This window comes from Bombyx mandarina, chromosome 13 (genome assembly GCF_030267445.1).
Source record: "Bombyx mandarina strain Sakado chromosome 13, ASM3026744v2".
Taxonomy (NCBI): domain Eukaryota; kingdom Metazoa; phylum Arthropoda; class Insecta; order Lepidoptera; family Bombycidae; genus Bombyx; species Bombyx mandarina.
This window is the reverse complement of record NC_143220.1, coordinates 57,622-70,980: the sequence shown is the minus strand read 5'-3', so window position 1 is coordinate 70,980 and position 13,359 is coordinate 57,622. Positions and strand designations below refer to the sequence as shown.

At 36.8% G+C, this 13,359-nt stretch overlaps 1 protein-coding gene across 8 annotated transcripts in view; it reads left to right on the top strand.

Annotated features, from left to right (window-relative positions):
• The window catches only part of rdgA (retinal degeneration A), a 164,464-nt gene that overhangs the window by 131,275 nt on the left and 19,830 nt on the right, over positions 1-13,359 (top strand). For 7 of the 8 annotated variants that reach the window (XR_016324141.1, XM_089732654.1, XM_089732652.1 and 4 more), the window contains 5 exons: positions 4,556-4,645; positions 4,932-5,061; positions 5,419-5,725; positions 6,965-7,133; positions 12,232-12,448. Coding sequence is in view for 7 of the 8 variants with exons in the window: in XM_089732654.1 (XP_089588780.1) it covers positions 4,556-4,645; positions 4,932-5,061; positions 5,419-5,725; positions 6,965-7,133; positions 12,232-12,448 (913 nt within the window). In the remaining variant the exon portion in view is untranslated. The remainder of the gene's footprint in view (positions 1-4,555; positions 4,646-4,931; positions 5,062-5,418; positions 5,726-6,964; positions 7,134-12,231; positions 12,449-13,359) is intronic. The other variant, XM_089732656.1, reaches the window with a different exon arrangement.

Here is a 13,359-nt window from a genome sequence, read left to right as displayed (position 1 = left end):
TACACAGGTGTCTTAAAAAAATGATGCGGGTGCAGCTTGGTGTACTTGGTCTTGGTCAAATTTCTCTTATAATAGTGAATGCTGTTTAAAAGAGAAACAACCTAGCTCGCTTTGTTCTTTCTTTCTCTTCGCGGCCGAGTGGTTCGCGAGACGCTCGTTCTATTTTCTCACTCTCGCTCTTCCAAAATTATATCTTTTCTCTCTAGCCGTAACAAATCTGTGGCGAGTCAAATTTTACTCCCAACGCGCTAAAAGAAGTTTCACTTCCAAAAAGTAGTTCCTCACGGATTGGAAGGAGCCACCATCCTGCCTATATATAGTGTGAAGGGTAGGGTTATCGCAGTTCCAATGTCATTGAGACATCGTTATAGTTTCTTGTTCGGTGGTACGTGGACGACATTCACTACATACCTGATCCTGTGGACTGAATGGTAAACAGTTGACGTCGCCCTAAACACGTCATTACGGATCCGCTCGGTCCCTTAACGGGGCTTTTAAGTACCTCAAGCACTGGTCACCGAGTAAATTAACCCATAGACACAGCCCACTGAGTTTCTCGCCGGCTCTTCTCCGTGGGTCACGTTTCCGATCCGGTGGTAGATTCTGCGAAGCACGGCTCTTGCTAGGGCCAGTGTTACCAACACTCCAGTTTGAGCTCCGTAAGCTCACCTACACGTCATGGAGAAGCTGAAATAGCCTCTCAAGGCTATCAGTATAGGTAGGAAAAAAAAAACATCACTTTATGACGAGCATGGACTCAGATAAACTAAAAAATGGCGTGACAACAAACAACTCTTGAGCCCGTTTATCATCTACGCTGGCAACAGGTACATTGTTTCTTCTAGGCTGACGTTTCATAGTACGATAATCTTTTCTGTTTTATTTTTACTAATCAAATACAAAACTTAACTTTTGTATTCAACCTTTCACCGTTAAAAAATATAACAGTTGAAAATTTGACTTTAGAGGAGTAAAATATTGGAAGCTTATCGTTGCTTGTTGCATAACCTTTCAGTGTGCTTATTCCATAAACAGAACTCTCGACGTTGGCGACTCAGTTCTTTGTCAACTTCAAATGATTTGCATTTGCCTCGCATGTGACACGAATACGACTTCGTGTGCGCACGCTGAAATTAAAACTTCATTTTTAATGACGTGTTAGCATATGGCTCCATGATCACAACTCACACATTCACCTGTTTTGAATTTTTTATCATATTTCAAGGGAATTGGGTAACATTTTCCTCGTACATAATAAATATGTATTTACAATTTTTTACGAAATTAATGATTTTCCTGGTACAATATTCGAGGTTCGCTTACACAGTTTTTTCGCCATGTTTTGTACAGTGAATAGCTTTTTACTGCTGTAGATGGGCAGACGAAATAAGGCGTATCTGACGCTGAGTGGTCACCATTGTCCATAGCGCTGCCAACTTGTGTGTAAGTCGTCATTCTCTTTGAAATTCGACTTCGAAGTCTCAATGGTTTTATTATACATGACGGAGTTACCGATTTTATTGAGTTTTTAAAATGCTGACGTCAACAACTGATGATGGTGACATTGGCACCATGTTGTTATTACAAATGGTCTCATCTCGTGTTCATACAAATGGTTCTCGTCGTTGTTGTAGTTGTCATCTACTAGTACAGTGACAGTAAATAATACTCACTTTTCCAATGAATTCCATTTATTACACTTCAGTGTACAATAATAACAACAGAAAGCTCCGCTCCGTTCGACTGCTCCAGCCTGAATGTATTTGTCCATTTTTTTCCTACCTATGCTGATAGCCTTGAGAGGCTATTTCAGCTTCGCCCTAACATGTAGGCGAGCTCATGGGGCTCAAACCGGAGTGTTGGTAACACTGGCCCTAGCAAGAGCAGTGCTTCGCAGAATCTACACCGGATCGGAAACGCGACCCACTGTGAAGATCCGGCGCGAAACTCAGTAGGCTGTGTCTGTGGGTTAATTCGCTCGTCGAACCCTTCGTCGCTGTGGTGTCCGAACAGAGTGATGGGGCTAACGGCGGAGGTGTTAATGCGCCTATTAGGGAGTGGGCTGCTCGAAGTGGTATTCGGAGGGTGACCCCTTTTGAAGAGCACCGCTGTGCTTTTCGTGGGGCTGATGTCAATGGGCATCTTCCGGAACCACTGTCACATGGTGGTTACTGCGACCTGGAGTCACTGATGCAATACCGACACGAGTAGTAGATATCCGTCTCATTGGCGAAGAGTGCTAGATGGGTCTCCGCAGGTATATCATTGATATACAAACTAAATAATAACTAATAAGTAGAATCTGCGAAGCACTGCTCTTGCTAGGACTAGTGTTAGCAAATTCTTTCGCGTTGAGCCCGTGAGCTCACCTACCCGTCCGCGCGTAACTGAAATAGCCCTTTATACTACCAGCGAATAAGTAGGGGAAAAAAACCTACCTTAGTAATACAAAAATGTTGACAACTGTTTGAATCTACTATTAGGACGTGATATTATTGAATTATTGAAGTTTCTAACTTTTATTATCACTTTTTTTCCTATAGGTAGAGAGAAAACTCTTTTTACAAAACACTCGCAAACAAAGCATTATCTGTGGGATATGTAAAAGGGCGAACTTACAACGATAGATAATTATCTGCCGGTTAGCCCTGGTATACAGCGAAGTACACACATTAGTAAATATTTGTTACACAAAAGGATTTTAAGTTTTATTTAAGAAAAAAGTTTCAACTCCATGGCAAAATATTGCTTTTATTTCATCTTTAAAAAAACAATAATCCGTTAAAAGAAATGTTAAAAGAAATGTCTTTACTTTTTAATAGCTTTAAATGTCAAAAATTAATTTTCATCATGTAAACAATAGACAAGTTAAGACGTAAAATGTACCGTCGTCTATTAAAAGTGATTTGTATTCAGTCACGTTTTTAGATACACGTCTGTACAAAAGAATAATAAAAAAATGTAATAAGAGAATATTTATTCAGTAGAGACTGCTAAGTTGCCTACCAAGGTTTATAGATTTACATTGTAGATATAGTGAAATACGGGGACAAATTAAGATTTGCAACACAAAGGAATTTACGTTGTGATGTCTAGGAGCCCCGGTATCCATTACACACCAGGGAGACTAAGCTCATCTTCCCATATGAACGAGAAAACCTTTCGACTCTCGGCTTTGAATAATCTAGGCAAACTTGGCTTTATCAAGCTTTAGGTTTAATCTATAATACATATATTAGTGCTCATCTAGCGATCGAAATTGATCATCGACATCTCACGATTTACAATCATTCTCTGTATATTTTGTTTTTTATTAGCTAAAAAAAATCGCTTGATAAACAGTGAAGAAATCCATACTTTTAGGTGTTACCTCAAACATTTTTGAAAACACTGAACGCTATCCTGTAGTAGCTCGTAAACATAAAAAAGAAAGTCGATTATAAATTATCAAGCAAATTGTTCCTTGTCTTTATTATTGACTAGCGACCCGCCCTCGCTACGCTTCGGAAACATTAAAACACACATGAAACCAAAAAAAAAATTAAAAAAAAATTTAAAAAAGTAGCCTATGTTCATCAGGGACAATGTCGGCTTCTAATGGAAAAAGAATTTTTCAAATCGGTCCAGTAGTTTCGGAGCCTATTCGAAACAAACAAACAAACAAATCTTTCCTCTTTATAATATTAGTTATTGATTATTGATATATATAGATAGATATTTCAAGAATTATAAATTTGTACCTTGTCGTCTAATTTGGAACGTTTTAATATCATATTTTAGAACACTATAACGCGATATTTGAATCCCCGTAATAACGATAAATTCAGTAAGGTTGCTTCACGGCATAAATAGGTTTGGATTGTTTTAGCTATATACCTGTGTTGGCTCTCTTCTACGGCAACAGTTTGAAAGTAAAATTAATCATAAAGTAGCAGTCAGCTGTGTTCGGTTAAATTTTCGAACTCTACGTTTTGTGTTTCTGGAAAAATTGGCTTCGCATTTACTCGTAACTGAATTTCACCTGCGTCTACGAAAGCGACGTGTCAGAAAACATAATTTACTCAATATTCATGCTTGCGTTCTTTTTTTGGGTTCCGTACAACCGACTAATATGCGGAATCCTTGTAAAAACGAATTGTTAACTGCGTATTATATTACAAAAAATTAAATACAATTATGTAATTATTCCGATAATTCGATTTGGAACCAAAAATATTGAAAAGTGAATAGCGGGTTCATTCGTTTTTCACGAAAAAATTCAACGATTTTTTTTAAGTCTAATATCTCACGGATATGCTATGATACGGAATTCTCTCCACGCGAGTTCGACTCGACCTTCAGCAGTTATTCCATAGCGCCATACATGATGTTTCGTTCGTAATACTATCGCTTTATATACACACATACATAAATGCTATTCCTGTTTCGTCACGCGTCTTTTTTATTTTATTTTTGTTTAGAGTTTTTTATTATTCTCGTGCTTATGTTGTAGCTTTTTAATCTTTTTGTTTATTTATTCAGTGAGCATGTGTGCATGCTTATTTTGTTCTCACAGTCGTTCTGGCGTCGCTGCTGTCGGTGGTGCATACCAACAAGGGGCTCTATAGACACGGCTATGCAACTACACAATGGTGATATGAACCATGTGCGTATACGAGTATTGTAACAGGTGGCGGGCAGGTGAACTATCGCAGGGCGTTGTGCCAACATTCCTGAAGCCGTCTAAAGATGTGTGAGATTCGCAGACGTATCAGAATATTTATTGAGTAAAGGCAACGTTTGCCGTTCTCGGGAATGTTAGTAATTAAAACCCGCTCTGTGTATCTAAGCTTTGCTTACATTTCATTATAAAGTATAAGAACGATACTGTCGTCTTTTCAGTGTTAATTTATTTTAACCGTCAACGTGCGTTCAATGCTTTTTGTTAACAGTCGCTGCAGGCAAAACTCTCCTTCAGCTCTAAAGAGATCGTCGCTCTGAGTTGCTCCTGGTGTAAAGACGCCTACCACAACAAAGAAAGCTGTTTTAATCTTCAGCGAATAGGGGAAGAATGCTCGCTAGGTAACAAATATTTCAACGATTCACGATATTTTTTAAATGTTTTTTTATTGATTTTTATTGCTTGGACGGGTGGACGAGCTCACAGCCCTCCTGGTGTTAAGTGGTTACTGGAACCCATAGACATATACAAGGTAAATGTGCCACCCACCTTGAGACATAAGTTCTAAGGTCTCAGTATAATTACAACGGTTGCCCCGCCCTTCAAACCGAAACGCATTACTGCTTCACAGCAGAAAATAGGCAGGGTGGTGGTACCTACCCGTGCGGACTCACGAGAGGTCCTACCACCAGTAATTACGCAAATTATAATTTTGCGGGTAGAAGATTCATTACATTTATGTTGTTATCAACTTTTAGGTTCACAATCAAATATAACAGTACCACCTTCGTGGATTGTTAAATTGCCCAGAAGAGGGAGTTTTAAATCGTCGCTAAGAAAATCCCCGAAGAAGAAAAGTGCCTCTAAAAAGAAAGGAAAGGAGTCGAAAAACGAACAGAGAACTTTCGTTATTAAACCCATACCGACAACGAACGTAAAACCGGTGTTGGTTTTCATTAATCCGAAGAGCGGCGGCAATCAAGGGGCCAAATTACTTCAGAAGTTCCAGTGGTTATTAAATCCTCGACAGGTGTTCGATCTCACACAAGGTGGCCCTGGGCCCGGGTAAGTACTAATCCGTTTGTCATATTTAACTGTCTTATTAATAAAATACTCAGCGACCTTAATAAAACTTAAACGTATTATCGTATATTCCACTACTTCTGAATAACAAATGAATAAATAATCTTAATAATTTTTCAAGCTATTATATTTTTAACAAGCGGCCCGCTCCGCCTTCGCTTGGGTGCTTAACAATTTTTTTTACGATATTTGACATTATTTTATTTTTTTTAATAAAAGAACACTTATTGCGGCATAACTGTAATAGTTAGACATATGTTGTCGCGACAATTTTGGTAAATAATAATGTGTTCTACAAAGTCGTAGCACATTATTTTATTCTATCCATCAGTAATCTTCTATCATCACAGACTAGATTAGCCCCATTCATTCTTAAGGACGATTATCTGGCTAGCGGAAAACGAATATCAAACTTTCCCCGCCGATATTTTCTGTTTAATGGCACATTAATTTGTTGCAAACAAAAAAAAACAAGAAAGCAAACTTTATTGAAACGGCATCGGAATTATGTTTATAATAAGTAATTTAATATCTTCAGGAAAGATGATCCAATCACCCTATACCTCTTGCACGCAATGTCTTGGCAGGGATGACGTAAACCTTCATCCTAGTTTTCATATTAACCAAAATCAAATAACAAACAAAGTATTTTTTATTGAAGGCAGCCTTTGCGCATTTTTTTGATTATTATAAAATTGGTATTTGATTAAAAAAAAAACAATCAAGAAAAATAAACATCATATTTTAAAATGGTATTTTGTAGTTATTTTTGCATTGTCGTGTAGTACGTAAGAGTAATGTGCCTGATAACGAAGGCGGGGATACAAATTTGGACTTTAAGTGCTGGTTTTTCGTGATACGCGATAACGCTTAGAACATAATTAAAAAGAAACCTTTAACAAATTTAACGTCATCTATATTGCACTCAAGGTATCTTTATGGTATATTTAACATTTTATATCAGATACAACTGTATGCGTGTTTTTGATGCTACACACATCCAAATATGGTCGTGAGGATTGTTTAAATCCTAGATTCACAGACCGTGTGGTACTTCTGGTTGAATTCAATATTGAATGAGACTTTAGTTCTCTGTGTTTTATATCATATCCGTTGGAGAGTGCTTTATAGGATTGCCTGAGATGATCTCGCCATCTTATTTTACATCCTTACTACTTGAAACCTTTGCATACGTCTCTCAATATTTACTTGTTGTTTCAGATTGGAATTATTTCGTAAAGTACCCAACTTGAGGGTATTAGCGTGCGGCGGAGACGGCACTGTTGGATGGGTGCTCAGTGTTCTCGATCGCATCGGCTCAAGACCCGCCGTTGGAGTCCTGCCTCTTGGCACAGGGAATGACCTCGCACGAGCACTTGGGTGGGGAGGGGTAAGCATTAAACATCAAAATTTGTTCAGAGAAATAATAGTATTGTAAACTGTGCAGTACTAAACTGGCTCATGACAAAATAATCATGAAAATAGTATTATTATGTTTAGGCAACTGACGTATAACTCTGTGCAATTTGGTTTGTTTAAGCGGATGTAGTCATCGTTTTAGTTGTCGTATTTTGATGAATGGTCACAACATTGTATGTTGTTGATTACTTGTGCGTATAATATATGTAAAATTTAAATGCTGTAAACTAAAACAAAGTAACGTAAAAAATAACAACACTCATATGATATCCGGATAAAGGACGTATGTATATTTATTTCACAATGCTTTTCATGCATACTGTAGAAGTAGCTTGTGAATATATGGTGACGTAATAGCATCACTTCTATTGAATTATTTTACAACTAAGTAGGGTCACACCGATGAGTGTAGACTGAGCCAAGGTGTAAAAACTCTTATATCTAAGAAATTAATTCTGTGTTTACCTGTTGTCTTTGAAGCGTTACAATACGCAGTAACGAAGCCATAAACAAAGTTTATCGCTTTGACCGTCAAAATTTTATTATTGTCTTAAAACGACAAACACAGTATCGTTTTATAGAGTGATTCGCAGCTGTTCATTACAAGCAAGCAATGCTACGTTTTACTACAATCAGAGCACACATTTTATTCGAAACGAATTTGGAAAGAGCATTACTTAATCAAAGATAATTTATTTCATGGTGGATTACCGTACTACTCGCGCTGGTGCTTACCTAGCGGGGTACTCCTGCAGTATGAGTTTGCAGCGCTGTCTAGTTTTGTTTCGAAGAGGCTCTGCAGTTGTAGTACTTACGCATTCCCAATCCTGCGGAAAGAATGGAAAGCAGTCGACGTCGCCCCAAACACGTCATTTCGGATCCTCCCGATCCACTAACGGTGCTTTTAGGTACCTCAAGCACCGGTCATCGTTTTCGTCGAACCCGTCGCTTGCGGCGAAGCGCTCGATGAGTAAATTAGCCCTCAGACACAGCCCACTGAGTTTCTCGCCGGATCTTCTCAGTGAGTCGCGTTTCCGATCCGGTGGTAGATTCTGCGAAGCACTGCTCTTGCTAGGGTTCGTATTATCAACGTCGTCAGGCTTGAACCCTGTGAGCTCACTTACTAGTTAAGGTTACGCTGAAATAGCCTCTCAAGGATCTCAGCTAGGTAGAAAAAAAAAAGTACTTACGAGCGCCGATTCCTAGAGGCCTGCTTACCTCGGATGAGTTCTGTCTGATTCTAAGCTCTAGACTCGGATTGCAGAGTGACAGGGGGTTTTTAATTTATGAAATTGCGGGATTCTTCGCTTACCGCCCCAATATGAACACAAAAGTACGGTGATTTAGTCTTCATCCATAAAAACACTAGACTTAATAACTTTAGACAGTCGCAGATAAATATCAAGGATCTTTTTAAGATTCCATAGCCACACAGACTTATAAGTTACTCATGTTTGTGTATCTATTAGCTATCTGTACTTTACAGCCATTTAACACTGAAGTTATTGGCACTATGTAGATGAAATTTGGAAAATATTTATTTTGTGAAGCACTTCTAACGTTTATATTTATTGGACTTTACATGATTAGGGCTGGCCCATACATACCCAGATGATAGATACCAATACATACCAATATGAGCATTAATATTGCTTCTATGTATCATTGCAAAAATATGTAGATCACCCAACTCCATTGGTCTTAAAACAACATTTTAATTTTGTAGCCAGATATCGATTGAAATACTCATTTTATCCACAGGAAAACTCGTCATTTTCAATCACATAGAACATTTTACAGATTGCAAATAATTAAAGCGCTCAGAGCACGCTGTGTTCTATAAGATAAGATCAGACATCTTATGAAGTCGTCGTGGCCTAAGGGATAAGACGTCCAGTGCATTCGTGTTGAGCGATGCACCGGTGTTCGAATCCTAGGCGGGTACCAATTTTTCTAATGAAATACGTACTCAACAAATGTTCACGAATGACTTCCATGGTGAAGGAATAACATCGTGTAATAAAAATGAAATCCGCAAAATTATAATTTGCGTAATTACTGGTGGTAGGACCTCTTGTGAGTCCGCGCGGGTGGGTACCATCGACCTGCCTGTTTCTGCCGTGAAGCAGTAATGCGTTTCGGTTTGAAGGGTGGGGCAGCCGTTGTAACTATACTTGAGACCTTAGAACTTACATCTCAAGGTGGGTGGTGCATTTGCATCGTAGATGTTTATGGGCTCCAGTAACCACTGATCACCAGATGGGCTGTGAGCTCGTCCACCCAGCTAAGCAATAAAAAAAAGGCAACATCCAGTCTTCAGCTTTTTGCTTTCCAGCCACGCTTATGTGGATCAAGCTCTATTTTGATTCACCTAGACCTTTTTTACCTCTTTTACAAGAATATGGTTCAGCCACAACCTGATTGCTGACAACTAATCATCAACGATGCGGAATAATACTCAAGTTGTACCTTTCTGACTAATTGAGAAGCTCCTTTAAAGCTTTGCCTATAAACTCGATAATGCTGCTCACTAAAATATTGCTCAATAGTAACATTTTCTCAATATATTTAAAACTACGTTTACAGTATAATCTCATTTTTTATTGTCATTATAATAATATAATAAACCGTAAAACTAGTTTTAATAATATAGGTGACTCGCGAAAACCCAAGAAAATAATTTCTAAAATAGAAATAAATAATTTCTGTATATTCTTATGTTTACTTGTTCCGAGTTATTTTGATTTTATCCTCCTCATCCTCCTTGCGTCGATAATACTCAATGCTAATGGTCATGGCCTCCCATAATAACTTTCGCCTGGACTATCCTGCACCAGCCCTGCCTATCCTCGACTGCACGAATGAATTTTACTACCCTACTCATTTTGTAATTATCGGTTGAAAATTTACCATTGCGTCTCTTAAAAGCAGCAAGGCCTAAGTCATTTTTAAAATACGTGACATCGTTCTGGTTGCTTTATTCATTTCCCTGAATATTTTTTTTTTCTTTCTGTCTAAATTTCCTTCATAATTTTGTTCGCTCTTTTAGATTTTATTCTGTCACAAACACGAGACGTTTTATTTTATTTATCAATAGCCTGGTATTCAAACATTCGAGAAACACAAAGCGGATGGCGAGTTTAAACGTATTTTAGACAAAAGGAGTTTTCTCTAACGTTTTTAATATACTTGATTAGTTTTAATAAGAATTTAAATTACAACTATTCGTTTTTGAGATACAAGATATTTCCATTTACAATGATTACTGAATAATTTGCATTGCATTTACATAATGCATTTGAAAATCAAATTAACGAGACCTTCCGTATGCCCGGTTTTTTCTTGCCCGTACGTTTCTAGTTTATTTCTTTAAAAAGTTTCGGTTTTCCTTTAAATTTCCTTATTCCCTTTCGTTATTTCTTTACAAAAAGTATTTATCTCGTCTAAAATGGTTTTGCTCATGGACGTCAGCACTACAAGAGGCACATCCAAACGAAAAAAACTTATTTGACGAAGGACATCTCATAAACCTATATTCGTATATGCATAGTAAGCATCGTGGATTAGAATTCAAACCAAATACAGATACTGTGTGGTAAGAATTATCTTTGGTAGCGCAATATGGAAGAATGCAGCATTTTCAGTGGATGAGCTTCGCTGCTGTGACGATTTGTCCTGTGGTTAACAGGGTAACATGATTAACTAAGCAATTCCTCAAAGCAATTTCAAACAAAGAACCAAAGCCCCTTCGTAGACCCAAAGATACCAAGTACATTGTTACTAACAGTGTTACAAACACAATACTAGTTTTTATATTAATGTTTTGACACTATGAGCATCATATTTCGATTATTATTAAAATTTTATATTCATGCAATCAGAATTTATAATCTACTATCCTACTTGAATATAAATACATATCTATTTATTTTATTCATAATAACTATTTTCAGAAATCCGGGCTATCAATGCTTGCCATTATTATTCATGGCCATAATCGAATTCTTAATTCTACGTTGTTTTAGGATTTTGACAGAATTAATAATTGCAATGTTAACTTAAGGCTCTTCATGTTAATTGAATAACCTGCCAACATCAGCTTCTGGTTCAAATTATAATAATTTAAACTCATTTGGTGTCTATCAAAAGTCCGTTAACTTTATTTCGAAAAGTTAGACTTTTTATCAGCACAAAGATACTTCAGAGCTCTCAACCTAACAACCCAACGTTTAACAGTTTTTGGAAATTCAAAAGTGTTGGCCAACAGTTCAGAAGAAAATGATTTTTAAGAAAATTTGTAATCATACTCATTTATTCCTAACTCACAATATCTTGTTAAACTTCAGAAACTACGTCTTTATTGTAAAATCTGTGTACTCGCGAACAAGAATGGTCGATGTATGCTTTTAAATTGAAATAACGAAAACTCCACCGCCTTTAGTGGCAGGTTGAAGTCTGTTTGACATCGGAAATTCGATTGTCTTATCTACAGACTATCTTTTCCTTCAAGCCACAGCCTGTAGTAAATTGCATAACACGACCTAACGCAACGTGACTGTTGAAAATATTTGGGATTTTTTATTTTATGAAGTAGACACTTACTATTTTTATAAACGTTCCCGTCAAGAAAAAAGTCCACCACACATCAATTATTTCCGGCTACTTCAATTTGGCAGTTTAAGCCGTGTCGTACGAATTGCAGACGCGAGGCTAAATTAATTTGCACCGTACCGAAAAAAAATCCTTCAGTGTCATACTTACGCCAGTGTGAGTTTGTTCTTTATAATCAAGTTGTTATTAAAGCATGTAGTATTGTACCTAGTTATAATTTCTATCGTGCTATCTCTTTCGATCGTGTAATAACCTAACATAAAATGACTATGTTGCATCGCGGTCATTAATCGGGTTGTTTAACGTTTTCCAACATAAATTACAATAGGGATATTAAATTTCACAACCATATAATTGACGGTAATAATAAGCTATAAATTTGGTTTTGTGGCTAAAAAAAAATCAAAAATACGGTAGTCATTCTTTTCGTTTGTTATTAATTTAGTTTTTGCTTCCAGGGTTACGAAGATGAGCCTATATCGAAAATTCTCGCCAATATTGGAGAAAGTGACACAGTATTGCTGGACAGATGGCAACTGACAGTAGAACCAAACACTTCGGCATCAGGCGAGGACACCATAAATGCGAAACCAGAGCTGCCACTAAATGTAGTCAATAATTACTTTTCGTTTGGCGTTGATGCTCACATCGCTTTGGAGTTTCACGAAGCCAGGGGTAAATTAAATTTATATCAGTTAATTAAGACAGATTCGGCTCGTATAAATAAGTATTAATGGTCGTGAAACTGTGGTAAACGAAATCGCTCAATTGCGCTTAAACATGTGTAGTAACTGTACACGATCTGCAATTCTTACTTCGAGTTTTTGTAAGATTGAAACATAAAAATATTAAAATATTTTTTTGCTGTTCAGCTTCCTTCACACTACAGTAAAATGGAAATTTATTGAAATTGCTTAAACAGGACATGTGCATATTCGGTGATAAACGTACGTAGGATTTAACAATGAATAATTCATATCCGCCTCGTGATGTTTTCGAACATGGAAATATAAAAGCGTAGACTTGTACATAAATATTCTTAACTAACGCGTTCAAATTCGGTCGTATGTGAAGTGGATTAAAGCTTATTTCCACTTCGCGTAGTCGTTAAGTGTTACATTAATTTTGTGACTTATGAATCGTAGATAATGAATTCACGTTTATACTTGTTGTATTTATAAGTTTTGGTGGTTAACTTCCGTGTTGGTACGCTATAACATGGACAATCCCATTATATTGTTTAATAATAATAGGCGAGGCTAGTTTGATTTACATATATTTTTTTTATGAAAAATTAAACTTTATAGCAATTTCTACTTCGCTACAGCTAATTTTTTACTCTTTTAAATAAAATAAGAACACTTTGTATCGTTCGTTGCGAGGTTCGAGGTTATGAATTAATAAATCTTAACGAAGACCTTTCTCGCGACAACTCAAATAAACATAATCTGCTGTTTCACACTAAAACATGATAAAATGGCTCATGATTTTAATAATCATATTTTCTATACTTCAAAACGGTTACTTCAGCTTTTGTTAATTATGAACAAATTAGGTCTACGTACTTTAGAATCAGCAAACTAACA